Source organism: Eucalyptus grandis, chromosome 8 (assembly GCF_016545825.1).
Source record: "Eucalyptus grandis isolate ANBG69807.140 chromosome 8, ASM1654582v1, whole genome shotgun sequence".
Taxonomy (NCBI): domain Eukaryota; kingdom Viridiplantae; phylum Streptophyta; class Magnoliopsida; order Myrtales; family Myrtaceae; genus Eucalyptus; species Eucalyptus grandis.
Genome location: NC_052619.1, coordinates 52,862,130 through 52,879,162, shown reverse-complemented (window position 1 = coordinate 52,879,162; position 17,033 = coordinate 52,862,130). Strand labels below are relative to the sequence as shown.

Here is a 17,033-nt window from a genome sequence, read left to right as displayed (position 1 = left end):
CACGCGTGTAAACGTCTGTTTCTATTCTTTGTGAAAATCGAAAGCTTGATTGCAAGAGAGTGTGTCGGGTGGAGTTTGCAATCCCCTTGATCACATGGATTCCATGTGAGGTTCAAAAATCTAGCAGCTTAGATTTATCAAGTTTATGGATATATCTAAAATTTATGCCATTCATATTTGTGCCAAAATCCTAGTAGGTCTAAAACATAGAATTGAATTCAGATTTTATAATTGGTCTTACTACCGTCCTTGTGCTTTTGTATTATGTAGAAAAAGTTAAATGCTAGTGAATTATGTAAGCTGATTGATGGGTTACAACTTAGACATCACCTATATTAATATTAGTCTATTTACTTTGCATGTGAGTGATATCCACAATTTATAACTAGTTAGAGGAAAATATAGCGCTTAAACTATACACATAACTATTTGATGTCAATTTTTTTTGTTGGATTGTAATGGGAGTGTATAATGTACTTCTTTTTTATTCCAATCAGATGAGGCGGTTATTTCTTTTTAAGTTTTTAATATGAATTTAATTTTACATGATATTTAGAGATTTAGGTGGCTTTGTCTATTTTGTTTACTACATGATGATGTCTAAAATAGCACAGTGATCCATGACAGGACGAAAAATATAGTATTACGCATTGTTATAGTTTATACATTTGAGCAAATATTTTAATCGGGTATTATATTTTCAATTAAAGTGTCCTTATCTTCAAAAAAAAAAATTATTCCTTTAATCAAATGTTGCAACTTAAGAAATTACTTACAATATAGCTTCTTCATATATTTTATCCAAAGATTTTTCTGTTTCCGAGTATTTGAAGAGAGTAAAAAGGAAAAAATAATCATAGAATAAATTTCATCAATGCTTTTAAAAACCTTCAATGAAAACTTCGTGATGACGAGCTTCTCTCATTTAACCTTTCAATGTATTTTTTCCTTTTTTTTTTCTTATCTCACGTTAAATTAAATTTCATAATTTAAAGTGACGTCTTCACTTATCTAATTTAAAAATATATTTTATAATTTGAAGCAACGTCTTCACTTATCTAACTCAATTAATTATCACACCGTGTTAATGGTAAAAAGAATCCATCGGACAAACCACCAATTACACAAATTATGAAAACTTAAGAGTACTTAATCGACACAAGTAAACTGTTGATGGGGCCAATTTGAAAATCGGCAGAAACTTAGAGGACCAAAAATCAGAATTCAGAAAGTTCTCAAAAAGTTATATAAGTAGATCTCCCCGTTCGGCTCCTTTCCCCAGCCCGCCTCCTCTGCAACTTCAAACTTCATCTCTCTCCTCTCTCTCTCTCTACAAGAGAAACCCAGAAAAACCCACGAAAGCTCTTCTTCGGAAACCCAAGAATCCTGCAAGTCGTCGAAGAATTTTCACGAAATCCATCGGTAATGGGTAAGCGCTGGCGAACGGAGATCGCCAAGATCGCCAAGATCGCCGACCCGGCGGCGCGGCTCGTGACTTACTCGAAGAGGCGCAAGGGCCTCTTCAAGAAGGCCTCCGAGCTCTGCCGCCTCTGCGGCGCTCGCGCCGCCATCATCGTCTTCTCCCCCGCCGGCAAGCCCTGTTCTTTCTTCAGCGACCCCTCCGTGGCAGATGACGTAATTGCCGACCACGTCGACGCGGTGCCGCCGATGGGTTTGACCGAGTGGGCGGAGTGGATTGAGAAGGAGTGGGATTCTTGCGAGGCGGAGGAGGACGTGGAGTCCCTGATCTCGAAGTACGACGCCGTTCGTGATCTTGTGGGCGAGAAGTTGTAAAGTCTGGAGAAGGATTCGTCCGTCGTGATCGGTTCTGGTGGCGATTCTGGAGACGGGTTTGGTTGTGATTCTGAAAATTTGGGCGATGGCAACGGCGACCCTTTCTTGACTTCGCCGGAGAAGTCGGCCGCCGGCTGTGGAGGTTTGGGAGTGGACTCCAACCCCACCTGCTCCCATCTTGAGGGGCATGGATGTAATCCGGACAACTTCCTTAGTGTGTCTGGGGACTGCGTCGGTGACGGCCACCATGACAGTTTCTCGACTACACCGGAGAACTCGGCCATGGGGGTGGAAGCTCGGGAGAGGAGCCGATGCTCTGCGACCTTGAGGGGTGTGGATTTAATCCTGATGAATTTCTTAGTCCGTTCAAGGACTGCATCGGCGATGGTGACCTTGACAGTTTCTTCACTTTTCCGAAGAACCCAGGCATCGGCGGAGGAAGCTTGGCAGACGAGCCGATGCACTGTGACCTTGAGGGGTGTGGATTTGATCCTGCCGAGATTCGTAGTCTCTTGGAGGACTGTTTCGGTGACGGTAACCGTGACAGTTTCTTGGCTTTGCAGGAAAACTCAGCTATCCATGGAGGAAGCTCGGTAGAGGAGCCGATGCATTGCAACCTTGAGGGCTATCGATATGATCCCGACCACTTTCTTACACTTGAAGATCTGGATGTCATTCTGTGATGCAAATGTGAACATATGTGGTTTTTCTTGTTAAACTGCGTTGTACAGAATTCAATATCTCTTTTTCCAGTTCGCTGGTTTAATGGCATTGGCTCTCTCTGTTTCTTTCCTTTTCACTTTCTTGATCAGTGGAATTTAGTCATTTTTTTCCCTAATTTTAGAGGGTCCTTTAGAAACTACAGGAAGACATAATCTCAATCAAGCCAAAATCTGATATATTGTCAAGCCAACAAGATGACCAGACACAGGACGCATTATGAGTCATGAACATTGAATACACTAACTGAAGATCAAATGTCAACGGAAGAAGTTTGCACGTGAACCTGTTCGAGCAGTAATCCGCGTGGAAGTATGACCATGATTCTCAAGCAATCTTGCCAACACTAAAACCTGTTAGTGTGCTGGTGCGGCTTCAGAAGCATATGCAATAAACTTTGTCCCTTAATTTCTTTCTCCCCTGCAATGAATCTGGCTGTGAATGTTTAGATTCATAATTTGCATATCAAAAAGGACATTGTGCAATTTTTAAAAACTGCCATAAGATTTTGAATGGTGCAATGGGAGGAAGGGAGAGAGTGAAGGCCTGGTCCTTGTCAAAGTAGACTGAAAAATCACAAGACTAGATGAAGAAGTGAATTGAACGATGATGAATCTGGTGGAGCTGTTAGTTGATCTGGAGTCCAAGAGTAAACATGCAGCATTATGCTTAGAGACAAAAGGAGATGCAAGTAAGTTATGTATAGTTCTACAATTCTTGCCTGCCTCCTACTCAGAAGTTCCTAATTGCAACGACAAATCAATTCGATGTTGAGGCTGGATTTATTAACAGGAACTTATGCCAATGTTGTGAAAGTTACGTCAATGAGCCAGATAACAATCGCCTCCTCACACCCTTCAGAATGGTCCTCAATGCTCAGTAGCGTAATGTTGTATTTAATTTGATTCTATTCAAGTTAATAATGTCTCCGATGAATCTTTATGGCGACTCCTCTGTTTACTATTGTATCCTTTTATGCGAAATATCTCAATGGTATATGCAATGTGCAAGGTGAAAGTCCAAATTATTTGGGTAAATTACTGTGATAGTACTCTCAGAGTTGGCTGGATCCCCTGGATTCACTTGGGCTGACCCTGCCTGCGGTCATTGATCTGAAAAATAAGTTAAAAAATCCTGACTTGTCTGAGCCTACATTTTCAATTTGCATATTGCAATTTTGATGTGATTAGTTTCCATAAAGGAGCGCATATTGACTCGTGGTCTCACACAATAAGGTGGAAAGCTTTTCGGAATTAGATGAAACCCAACCCCGTTGAAGCAGCAACATTATCCACTGTATTTGCATTTGGTGTGGCCATTGATATGCATAACTTACTTCTATGATGCTTTCTGATAAGTTTTGTGTTCACTTATGGTTCTGTTGGCTGATCACAGTTTCTGTTCGCTTTTTGGATTTGAGTTTAGAGAGGAAGAAGTGGTACGAGAGGTTCAAGGACTGCAATGGGAAGAGGGCTTTGAGGCTATTGATCCTTAGGCTTATTTTGCTGCGAATAGTACCTCATGAGCGTCCATTAGATATGATCATGATCGAGATCCTGAAACAGTTAATGTCTAATAAGTAAAGGGTTCAATGAATGGAAGTATATCCAATAATATATGCAGATGCTTAGCTTGATAGTGGCGGTTAAATTGTCGCTTTGTCCTTCCTGAGTTGCATTGGTGGATAACCCCACCAGTCTCATATGAAATCTGATTCTAGGATGCAGCTTATTGACAGGGACAAGAAAGGAGATGCCAGTCCCCAGAACTGCACCAATGTTGAAGTCCTCTTTTGTGCTCAGTAGATGCTATGCAGGACTGATTTTAGACGCCTTCACGTTCAGAATTGGCTAGTCCCTGGTGTTGCGATGCTTAGGGTGCTTGTTCAGCGTTCTATGGATTTGTGGTTGAAAGGGTTGCTTCTTCAGTGCTTTTATGACACTACCTCAGATGCAGTCATTTTATTTCACTGCAAAAAGGGATATTAGGTGGGCTTTTATGAAGAAGGGTAAGTGTGACTGGTGGATATTAGGTGGGCAAGATTTTGCGAGATAAGACTAATCATGGAGTTGAATGGAGTCCCCAGCACTTGATCTTGCCAAGAGCTTCTGAATTTTACTAAGTTCAAGAATCTCCCACTTCCAACCAGGAGGTGTTTCCAGATTGATCAGAGGCTCAATGACAGATGAGCTATCACCTTCAACATAGACATAGACTCTCCTTGCTAGTTGCTGAGAAGTGCTCAATGAAATTTGCCAAAACTCAAGCAGTTCTGGGATCGTCAAGCTCGAATCTCCGTCCTAAATGTAGATCAGATCGAGCATCAAATTTCATCACCGAGCAGAAATACTCCTAGAAGAGCTTATGCATGCCGTGACCAGCTTTTGCCATATCGGTTTCTCCCTTAGAAGGTCTGATTCCTAGCCATCCCCAGCACGACATGCAGCAGAACCGCACGGGACGAAGTTCTTATGCTCACCTTAGGACTAATAGAGCATCCGCCCTCGTTTACGCAACGAGAAAAGAAGACGAAAAGATTGCATATTGATGCAACGAGCTGCGCTAAATGTGGCCAAAGGCCCAAGTTCCTTGGACCCAACAGCTAAAAAAGCTTTCTTTAGAGGGGAAATGGTCGGGCTGCGTTGGCCGATGATGGGCCTCGATGGATCTCCTCTCTCCAAGTCCTCGCGAAGTTACTATTCCTTCTCCTCTTTCTTACCGACCCTCCTTTCGTTTTCCCGTCTTCCAGCCGCTGCCGCGGAAAGCTTGAGCGGCAGCTTTCGATACGGCGGTGAAGTTTCTTGACTGGTACGTGAAGATCGCGGTCTTCTCGGCCCTCGTCGGAGGCTCCATGGAGTTGTTCATGATCAAGACTGGCTTCTGTGTGAGGACCCTCCATCTCTTTCTTGCTCCTCCTTCGCCCGTTCCTGCCAATTCTTTTCGTTTCGACTTTTTCCGCTACTCTTTTGGGTAGCTCGTACCCCAAAAAATGGCGCGACATAACTTCGAAATTGATGGTTTTTAGGCACTATTAAGCAGTTGGAGTCAATTTTTATCTGATGAACCTTGCTTTAGAGCTCGCGAGCGATGCTAGTGCGGCAGCTATTGCGTTAGTCGAATGGGAGTGGATTTTACGGTGATGGGTCGTGTTCAAATTCGTCTCTTCGGATGAGAAAAGCATCGTTTAGTCAGTTCCTTTGTGACTGAAGTTGGGGTAGGACGGAAATTCATGATTTCAGTGGTATGTTGCAGTCGCTTGGTATGTTGCAGTAGCTAGCTTGTGAAAGAGGAGGGCTTTGATTTGGACCGTCGTGTTATGCCGATGAACTGAACATTCTCGCTGTTCTACACGAAAAGCATGATGCGAAAAAATGTTGTCTCAGGTGATGAATGGCGATACCTATGAATGCGAAGTGTTCCACTGTCTGTGGAGAATGGATGGCTTGTGCAGCTAATCATCTGTTCATTGATACCATCTGTGGGAGAAACTTCTGAAAAGTCGTTTAGGAGACTGGTTTTAAAATTGAACTTACGACTGTGATGCACATCTCAGGAAAACATTGAGCGGATTGTTCTGCAGCTATTTCATATCTTTCAGGGTATAATCAAAGAGTTAAAATTTCTGAAGGAACACAATTAGATGAAGTGATTTGTAGTCCCGTTGAAATTGCAGTTACTTTGTGATCTTATTGAAGACTGATGAGCTTTCATCACTTGCATCTTTCTGAATGGATTTTGGTATATACTAAAGATTGTGAGAATGTTGTTTGGTTGCCCTGCCTTCATAACTACCTATACTCTCGTGAGCATCTTCATGACGAAGATTTTCCTGTATGCAGATTCTGGAATTTATATGTTCTCTTGGCATTGTTCTTGATGTAGTTTCCCCTCCAAATGTACTTCAAATTCTTTTTGGCTTACTGCAGAGAAAACCTAGTATAGCTATCTTGTGCTTTTTTCTCTTTGATCAGTAATAACAAAGTTTTATAGAAAAACATCAGTTGCGATCAGGTGATATCCTGATATCTGATGGCCGGTGTCCTCGTATCCGGACCACGTTGATGAACTGAAAAATGGTTATGTCATGGGGGCACGATTCTAAGGGCGCGAGAGACCTACCGGTTATATCATGGCTGGCGAGAGGGCTCCTCAATGTGATGAGTGGGCTTGGTCGAAGCTAATTCTTGTTAAATGCACCACTTGTACACTTCCCTCAGAGAGAGGTCTTTTCTTTAACATGTTTCTTCGTCGGAACACGATGATGACGCATAATCCCATTCACTTTTTCAATTAAACACCGTCATAAAGGTATAGTAAGACTGTCGTGTGACGGTGCTATTTAGCCACCAATCAAGCTAATTTGTGTTTTGTCAAAATCTCATGCAAATAAAGTTGCTTTTGTTAACTTGTCCCTCTTTGGTTCCTCAGACCCTTCCCTTTGGATTCAATGGCTCCCAAAAGATTCAGGGACCGGAACGTATCACCGGACTCAAGTCGTTCAATGGCTAAAGATGGTATTGCCATTCAGTTTTCCGATTCTAAATCGCAATTATGAACCGCGAGATGGCCTAGTTATACTTAAACAATCCTGACACTATATTAGACGTCGATCCCGGAGGTTTTCCAACCGTTTCTGCCTAGCCCAAAACCCTCAATAGGCAACACGAGATAATGGCATTTCATCTATGAGTGTACTCACCAAGCATCCCAAGTAAACCGTATGTCGGTGCTATTCATTCAACGCAAAACATCGGACTAAGTTGTCATAGATTAGAAGATGCTAACTGTACAAGATCAACAGAAGCGATACAAGCTACTTTTGCCACAAACTATTGGGGCTATGTGCGATTAAGAAGCAAAGGCAAGTCCATAATGTCACTCTGATTGATTTTGATCTTACTCTTTCCACATAATAGTATAACCTCACATTAAATAATTATAGCGACCTTCCCATTTCTCCCCTCTTAAGCATACTTTTTCATCCTTGCCCCAGAAGCCGGCTATCCGAATGATCAATAGCATCTAATCATAGACTCCCTTCTTGCAACACACTCGTTGCTTCACATAATTAGTAGAAAAGAGACAACTTTAAATCGACCTGAATGTGAAAGAATAGTGATAGGATGTAATTAAATTATATAATCAAATTATCTAATCAAAACCCTTTTTCGTCGCGACTTTTCTCTCACCCATTTGTGAGGTGATTGCATATAATCAAATTATACCATTCATCAGCTTTTGCACATCAAATAAAGTCAACATATCAGCCCAATTAAGATCGGTCATTGACCAATGCTGCGAAAGGAAATTTTCTGTGAATCCTGGCTCTTTAAGTGTTAATTCTGAATTATCTAAAGGCATCGCGTTCTTGACCTAAACAATTGTTTGTTAAAATGAATAACAAGAACAAGAAACTAAGCAAAGTAGCCAGCTCTTCACTATTCATTCCTTAGTAATTACGTTTACTAGCCTGATTGCATAGAACCGCTGCTTTGATATTCTTGAGGAAAATTCGGCCCCAGTAGTAAATGATAGTAAATTTGCCATTCAGACATCAAATTTTTTCCTACACGAATATTCCCAATCCAACACCGCTCAAAATAAATAAAACTGAGGAGAGAAATGCACATGACATAATCCGAACTCCGGTCATTCATATTTATAAAGTACATGAAAGATACTGAGTTCTGGAAGCCCAAAAATAAAAATAAAAATGCAATCCATGTCGCCATATGGGACAAGCAAGCAGCCAACTCTAAACAGATCATTGGGCGATGATCAGGGAAGCGCATACCGAACAATGCCAAGAAAACGTATAATTTCCAAAACTCATATACAGGAAAATCTCACTCACTGAACAGGAGATTAATTGCCAAGCAGCCAAATACAAAATCGCCTCAAAACATTTCAGGGTATTCCAAATTCATTCCAGGACAGAGAAGCAATGTGCAGATATGTGTCTGGCGTACTGCAGACAATATTCAAGCATCCAAAACACGACCTTAGTTGTTTAAAAGTTCACTCACAGCTTCCAGCATCAGTACGTATGGTAATCCAATTTTAGATACTCTTTGCCAACTTCTAAGGGCGAAAAGAATAAAACATAATCCAATAAACTAATGTGTGATCATCCCATCGATTATAATTCACAAGTCTAATAGCCAGAGGCATTAAGACCTATTGCCAAAATGTCTCATAAAATACATGGATTACACATTAACTAAAAGGAGTTAAGCAAAATAGCTCCCCCACCTAGACCTATTTGTTCTGAATGTTATCAAACTTCTCCATCAAGAGCATGGTTTACAGAGAGTTCTCTCCTTGTTGGATGAGAGCGTTCGAGAAGAAATCATACCAGGTACAAACTTGACAATGGTGGCACCATGAATTCTTTTTTGCTTCTGCATCATGATTTCTCCAAGGATTTACAGCTTCTCTGATAGCCTGAGCTTCTAGCAGATTCTCCCAAGCCCACTTCTCTGACTCCAATACAGTCACTTTATCATCTGCAAGATACAAGCACCACAATCTGCCTTCCAATACAATGCCTTTGATGATGGACTGGGTTGATCCCTTGAAAGACAGACCCCTTGATAGCGTAATGAGCAACCAATGGCATGGTAAAGTATATGATGATCTTCATCATTAAGATGCTTACAGGAGTACAGATAATTATGATAAAGGCAAGGCAAGCAAACAATATTCTCCCAGTTATTTGTCTATACCAAAGTCCATTGAGAAGGATTAGAAAGGAATTGCATATAACAGGACTTCCAAATCACTGCTTTTAATTGTGTTCCTTCAGAAATTTTACCTTTTTCCTACTACCCAAAACATATGAAGCAGACGCAGAACAAACTGCCCGATGTTCCCTCAAGAAGTACGTCACAGCTGTAAGTTCAGTTTAAAAACCACATCTCTAAAACTATTTTCTGAGTTTCCCCCACAGAAGTCATCAATGAACAGATAATTAGTTGCATAAGCTATCCGATCTAAATAGTAATAGCGCTCCACAGACAGTAAAAGCTTCCCATTCACTGGCATCACCATTCATCACCCCCGACAGTCAATTCATCCCCATACTAAGACAGTCTAAATCAAAGCTAGTCTCATTCACAATCTAGCAAAAGAGAAATACCACTGAAATCATGAATCCCCTCTATCCCCAACTTCCCCCACGAGACAACTTACTAAATGATGCTCTTCTCATCCGAAAAGAGATGAATTTGAACACGACCCACCCTGTACGGTGCAGTTTAATAAGAACAATCACATGCATTTCACATTTACATCACAGAAGAACATCCAAATCTTCAATTGTGAGAAAGTGGTCGGGATTATATCCATAACCCTCATCGCAGAGCGTCGACTCCTCTCCCGGGCTTCCACCGCCGATGGCCGAGTTATCCGGCAAGGTCAAGAAGCCGTCGCCATCTCTAACGCAAGTCCACGAAGAGAGCCTGGCAACGAGCTTTGAAACTCTAAAAACGAAACCCATCTCTAGATCGGCCGAAATTTCAGAATGGCAACCAAACCCAGCTCCGGAATCTTCACCAGCACCGATCATCGCAGACGAATTCTTCCCAGACCTTTCCAATTTCTTTGCGTACAAAATCACGAACGGGGACATACTTCGCCGATCAAGGACTCCACGTCCTCCTCCGTCGCGCAAGAATCCCACTCAGCCTCAATCCAGTCACACCCATCGGCGGCACCACGTCGCCGCCGCGGAAGTAGCCAGAGATTATCTCTTCGGCCGAGGAAATTGTGGCCTACCCGAAGAGGCGCAAAGGGCCTCTTCAAGAAGGCCGCCGAGCTCCGCCACCTCACACCGCCGTCCCGTCGGCGTCTTGTCGCCCGCCGACGGGCCCTATCCAAAGAGATAATCTTCGACTACCTCCACGGCGCCGGCGCACCTGAAAACTTTTCGGAATTTCCTAATATTTTGGTCCTCTTTTAACTTACGTAGATTGGCACGTGCGCTTTTTCTTTTTAGGTCTGAAGTAGGTTGGCAAGTGTGTTTCGCTCTAAAAATCTCGTCTCTTTCTCCAAAATCCAGTCTTTTTTCTTCCCATGGTTCGGGACAGCCGAAGAGATGATCTCATGAATCCCGTTAGGCTAGTTATAGGAAAATTAATTTGAGGGTAAATGTAACACATATATACTGTTTTGAGAGTTTTGTAACACATAAAACTAATTTAAAATGAATACGATACCCGACTCGTAACATCACTTTTGGATGCATAACTGTCAAGCGATTCTTTAAATTTGTTTGAAAGATAAGTAAAACGACAAAATCAGGTCCCAACATTCATACTAGCCATACTTTAATTGAGAAGGTTGGAATAGAGACTGAGAGTTAGAGTTTGATTTTTCAATTACTACTCCAAATTAAAATCTAGTGATTTTCATTCTTAATCATTGTGATTTCTACGCATTGTTCAACAAGCATCACTAGCCTAACGTGATTCATTTGGAATATCACAATCCAATTTGGATGAAACTTCATCTTAACATTGAATCTAGGATTTCCATTTAATGAGAAATGCAATTCCAAGATGAATTAAAGGACCGAAGAATTTGTGAGAAGTGATGAGCTCCTTCCCTAGCAGACCTGTCATGGTTTTTAGGAGAATGACAATGCAAATTGGCAAGCAGAGGCAATGATATAAGAGGATATGTCATAATAAATTCTATAGGATTGGCTGCAATGTATGCATTTTCTTTGCTGAATCAAACTGCAACTAGAATAATAGCCTGAAGTCAAATCAAACTGCCTTTTTGTGTAAACTAACTCTATGAATAAGAAACTAATCAAGGAAACACCATATAGCCTGAAGTCACTCTTGATTGAATTGGTTAATTCTTCTTCCACTCATCCCCTAAATACTCAATTCCTCTTCCATTTGGTCTCCACAATGAAATTAACTTCCCCTAAATACTCAATTCCTCTTCCATTTGGTCTCCACAATGAAATTAACTAAATGACCACCTTGGGAGTATCCGTCATATCCAAGGAAAATCATGATCCCTTGTTTGACTAGTCCCACATTAATCTTCCAATTACCGAGATATAACTGCTTTCCCAACCCGACCTACGTTGTTCTTGAAGGGTACGATTGTTGTAGCACCATGTGTTACGGTGAAATGGGTGAAAGAATGAAGAAGAATTGTACCAGTCACGGGAAAATATCAACATACTCAAAACAAGCTATCTTTTATTATTAGTATCTCAGAACAAAAACATCATGTTATGTATTTAACTTTGGATCCAACTTGGAGAATTCTGATACATAGCATTTATAAGAACCTCGGACCACGTGTTTGAACTAATCAAAATCGGAATGAAACTGCAAACTTGTTCTTGATGATGAGATTCGATGGCCAGTGAAGCTTCAAATAAGAAAAATGCACCTATGCCTAGACAAAGTTCTCAGCATATACCTTTACCAAAAAAAAAAAAAAGTTCTCAGCATATACCCTTCATTTTACATACCTCAAGTCAAGCTCGTTTGCAGTTGTGAATATACATGAAAACAAGCGATAAAGAAGAGGCCTATGGTGAATCTTCAGCACCTTTATTTCCAGCCTATTTAGATCTTGTCGCTCTAACCAAAGTCCGCAAGCAATATCACACCTCACGAGCTCTGAGCTCACTCTTTCAGCAGTCTGAAGACCTCTAGAAAACTCCGATGAATGTCACTACCGCAAAAACAAGAAATAGCACTCCACCCAAATAGCCAACCACTTTGAAAACATGAACGACGAAAAACCAGTCATGGTCAAAACAAGTGAGTTCGCTTTGGGCATGGATCTTTTCACAACGTGCAGCAACTACAGCTACTTGGGTGGAAAATTGAAATCTCTTGGAGCAAAATACGTCCATTATTCATCTAGCTGTATGCAGTACAGTGCACATTGTCGGCCTGATGTCTCCGTACCAGAACCATACTGCATAATTAAGGAGAATACTTTCAAGCAAAGAGCAACAAGTACATAAGTGGAATTCTTTGATCTTTTCTAAAGTGGATATTGGGAACACACCCTTCTGCATTTAGGTTGAGAATGTACTATAAAACAGAGAGGTAGTCAAATAGCAGGTCACCGAGAAGATAGCATAGCATATTCTGTGGGGGAAGAGAGAGAGAGGAGGAGGAGGAAAGGGGGGGGCAAATATAGATATCATCATGCAGTCGATGGCCAAAAACTGTAGAATACTAAAACAAGCCAAGACAGGTTCTTCAATAACAATGCACTGGAAGATGAAACCTAGGAACAATTTGCACCAGGCATGACAACAACTGTCACACCCTCTAGTTGAGTAAAACATAGATATTGGATAATAGGATGATGTGATCATGCACCATCTGTTGAGCTATTTGCATCAGACATTCACGCATGAGCTCAATCAAATAAGAGCTCAATTGACCAAGGTTGCAGATTCATAAACCCATAAAAAGAGGGTTATAAAATCGAATGATGTTGCTGATGGGACTTCCAACAACTAAAAGTAACTACATAATCAACCAATGGGGTTAGAGGATGAATCCAACTCATTCCGGATCAGGGGAGCCACCAGGGACTAACTGCATTAAGACAAAAAGGAAGGCATCATCACTTAAGTGGTTCAAGCACTCGAAAGCAGAATTCTAGCTTTTCAGTAACATAATTGCCTCACCACTTGCGCTTTATATTTATCAAGAGGTGGACACAAGGTTGATTGAGACAAAGCACCAGATTGTAAAGAACAGGCGATGATGACCTTTTTACCACAAAATCAAGACCAGTAATGATTCATCAATACATTGTCTAAGCATTTTGAGTCTTATCAGAAGGAAACTCTCAGAGCGGCTGATTGTTTCTGTTTGGTTAAGGCAATTACTTACTAGTTGATAGATTACCAAAACTTTAGGCAAGACCATGCCCTTATCAAAGCAAGGGCTCAAAACATATAGCCATATAATTACCAGCAGAAGGAAGAAGCTGTTTCTTGCGATACCTATGTTGTTTCCATCAAGCAAAATCTGATCGAGTTTTGTTATCCTTTGTCCTTCAGCAGTGAATTCACTGTATGCAAGAATGAAAACAGAATCTTAAGATCGCATGAAGCTTCCACAGCTTATGTCTAGAAGGTCAATAAAAAGAGGAGTGAGAGAAAAAAAGGGGGGTGTTGGATGTTGAGCAAGGCCTAATTGCAGATGCTTGTGTGAGTACCGATTCTCAGTTAGAAGCATAGATCAAATTGAGGACAGAGAGGCCTCAAAAACCACAGGTATGATAACTTCCAATGCTAATACATACAAATCAAGGCCAATTGCCCCTCCAGATAATAAATTGACGTCAAGAACATAAAATGGCTTTGCTTCACCCCAAAAGTAATGCAAGAAGCGTCTTGAAGCACAAGTAAATTTGAGAGGGAGAGAGAGATACATACTACTCAGTAACATCCTCGAGGACCATGTTGACGTACACATTGAAGCCCCTAAGAGTACTGACAAGCTCCTTGTCTCCCTTTAGAACCACTGTCTCCAAAACCATTTTCTAAGTTTCTCCCACAAGAAGTCATCAATGAACAGATGATTAGTCCCATAAACTATCCAATCTCATAAGCAATAATACTCCATAGACAGTGGAAAGCTCTGCATTCATTGGCATTGCCATTCATCATCCGAGACAGTCAATTCATCGCCATAATAACAGTCTAAATCAAAGTTCGTCTCTTTCACAAGCTAGCAACAAATCATGAATCTCCATCCTATTCCCTACTTCACCCACCAAGCAACTGACTAAATGATGCTTTTCTCATCTGAAAAGAGATGAATTTGAACACGACGCACCCCATGTATTCTGTACTATGCAGTTTAACAAGAAAAATCACATGCATTCCCCATTTACATCACATAGAGGAACACCCAAATCTTCAAGTGTAAGAAAGTGGTCAGGATTATATCCATAGTCCTCAAGATCCCGGAGCATCGACTCCTCTCCCGAGCTTCCACCGCTGACGGCCGAGTTCTCCGGCAAAGTCAAGAAACCGTCGCCATCTCCAATGCAGTCCTCGAAGAGAGCCGGGCAACGAGCTTTAAAGATCTCAAAAACCGAACCCATCTCTTTATCGGCCAAAATTTCAGAATTACAACCGAACCCAGCTCCGGAATCGCCACCAGCACCGATCATCGCAGACGAATTCTTAATCTTTCCAATTTCTTTGCGTACGAAATCACGAACGGGGTCATACTTCGCCGATCAGGGACTCCACGTCCTCCTCCTCCGTCGCCCAAGAATCCCACTCACCCTCAATCCAGTCACACCCATCGGCGGCACCACGTCGCCACCGCCGCCGCCGCCGCCGCGGCCGTGGAAGTAGTCTGAGCTTATCTCTTCGGCCGAGGGAATCGGGGCGTACTCGAAGAGGCGCAAAGGGCCTCTCCGAAAAGGCCTCCGAGCTCCGCCGCGTCAAACCGCCGCCCGTCGGCCTCTTCTCCCCCCGCCGGCAGCCCTATCCGAAGAGATAATCTCCGACTACCATCGCAACGACGGCGCATTTGATAACTTCTCGGAGTCTCTAATTTTTCGGTCTACTGTAACTTGTGAAACATTCTCTTCTCTTAGCATACTAGGCTGGTTCAGGGGTTTTGATTGATCAAAAAGAAGAATCTACTTCAACCGATATGCCCTTAGGCACGGCCATACATAACATAGAAATCACACTTGGACCTATCCTTTTTTTATTCTCGCTTTATGAATCCTTATTGTTTTGTTGGTTTTCGTAAAACAGGATTTGGCTTAGGAAAATGATAGGTAGCTAGTCCGGTCCGTTACATAAATTGGCTAACGTGTTTCGCTCTAAAAAGCCCCCCGTCTTTTTCTCCAAATTTCCTGTATTTTTTCTTCCCATGGTTTGGGGACTGAGCTGAAGAGATAATCTCATGAGTCACGTTAGGCTAGTTATACGAAAATTAATTTGGAGGTAAATATAATACAAATATACTATTTCGAGAGGTTTTGTAACACAAAAAACTAATTTAAGACAGCAAGATCTTAATCTCTGAGGAAGTATCTTACAGGACATAATCTTTCCTTTTGATGGATCCCAACAATGAGAAAATCAAACTCTAGTGCAAGTTCACAACGAAGGATATGACAATAATCAGCTAAGGGATATGCCATGACTCGCACAACCCGAGAGAAATCATAAGAAAGACCCCAAGTCAGCAAGCCTAAATTATCTCTAACCACCTCTCCAAGACACAACACTAAAATAGCAGTAGCAACAGCAATAGTACCAAATTCGAGTAGTCCCTGGTGATAGTTAGGGTGACTCTGACTTGGCAATAACAACTTCGTGCCATTTTACTCAGTAAACAAAAATGTAATCTTCAATACATGCGGCACTAGAAATTCGTAAGAACCAATGTAGCAGGAGTAGCATTGAACCAAGAATATGAGAGAGCAAACATGTTTTCCATTATTTGATTATTCATACAATAAATTTATGACTGAATTTGCAATTCTCCCAACTCAACACCTATGCTTTTATAAGTTTCTTTTTTGTTCCTTTTTATAATTCTTCCCCTCTTCTGTCTCCTGTCCTCATCTGTATAAAATGGGCAATCGGGGGTGGCTTGTGTAGTGGAAGGGAAACCGTCCTCCTAGTGATCTGACTGGTGAAAGTAGACCTGAATTCAAATCTACCAGGGGAAGAAAACTAACCTCTTTCAACTTTGTATCACCTCGCTGATTGTTGATTTTTACTCCTTAAAACCTATGACATGTCCAACCCTTTAAAATCCTGGCATCAGAAGACAATCCTTTTGGAATATAAGAGTAAGAACATAAGTCATATTTCTATGATTTCCAATCTTTCCTAAGACATAGAAATGGATTCACGTACAGTTAATATACGAGAAAAAAGATATCCCATACACTCACATTTAGTTGCTGAAAAGGTAGATCAATTTATAGATGATGTGCAGCAACTTGATTTTCATTCACAAATAAATAACATATGGCTAGCCAAGGTTGTGGCAAAGCCCCGATACATGTATTAGATTTAATGCCGTCTCAATCCAGAAAGACAATAAAGTGACATATTGATGTTTTCTAGCAGTCATTCCCTGAGAAAATGTGATGCATTTTCAACTCCAACAGGTGAGATATCCTTTGGGATGATAGTCTCAAAAGATGAATCTTGCTTCCGATCCCCATAATCTGGTAGCAGTGACGGTGATTCCACTCGACTGGTTAGAACTGCTTTTATCTTCCTCTCATCTATGTATTTACCACTTTCTTTATCAATCTGAAAATTTAAAAGAAAATTTCTCGAGTTACTTGACCTGAAAGATTATGGAACATATAGCAGCAAAACCTACCATGTCAGTAGTCCTCTTCACCTATATCAAAAACTTGTCTCTGCACTACAGTTGGAGCTACCTGTTGTGCTTACATGGTAACTGCATCAAACAGAAGATAGGATGAAAGGCCTGCTCCAATTCTTTTGAAGTATCGGGACATAGCTT

At 41.3% G+C, this 17,033-nt stretch overlaps 1 protein-coding gene and 3 long non-coding RNA genes across 4 annotated transcripts; 2 read left to right on the top strand and 2 right to left on the bottom strand.

Moving 5' to 3' along the window:
* Positions 1–1,337: 1,337 nt before the first annotated feature.
* Positions 1,338–1,803, top strand: LOC104414983 (agamous-like MADS-box protein AGL61). Its single transcript, XM_039298747.1, has one exon. It carries the CDS (start codon positions 1,426–1,428, stop codon positions 1,792–1,794), a length of 369 nt encoding a protein of 122 aa, XP_039154681.1. The 5' UTR covers positions 1,338–1,425; the 3' UTR covers positions 1,795–1,803.
* Positions 1,804–5,088: 3,285 nt separating this feature from the next.
* On the top strand, positions 5,089–6,434 carry LOC120287229. The gene is made up of 2 exons (XR_005545649.1): positions 5,089–5,398; positions 5,540–6,434. It is a non-coding gene; the product is annotated as an uncharacterized LOC120287229 (long non-coding RNA).
* Positions 6,435–11,878: 5,444 nt separating this feature from the next.
* On the bottom strand, positions 11,879–12,544 carry LOC120286530. Its single transcript, XR_005545176.1, has 2 exons — positions 11,995–12,544; positions 11,879–11,958 (listed from the first exon to the last, which is right to left on the bottom strand). It is a non-coding gene; the product is annotated as an uncharacterized LOC120286530 (long non-coding RNA).
* Positions 12,545–12,711: 167 nt separating this feature from the next.
* Positions 12,712–15,102, bottom strand: LOC108954513. The gene is made up of 3 exons (XR_005545598.1): positions 13,949–15,102; positions 13,514–13,581; positions 12,712–13,100 (listed from the first exon to the last, which is right to left on the bottom strand). It is a non-coding gene; the product is annotated as an uncharacterized LOC108954513 (long non-coding RNA).
* Positions 15,103–17,033: the final 1,931 nt, after the last annotated feature.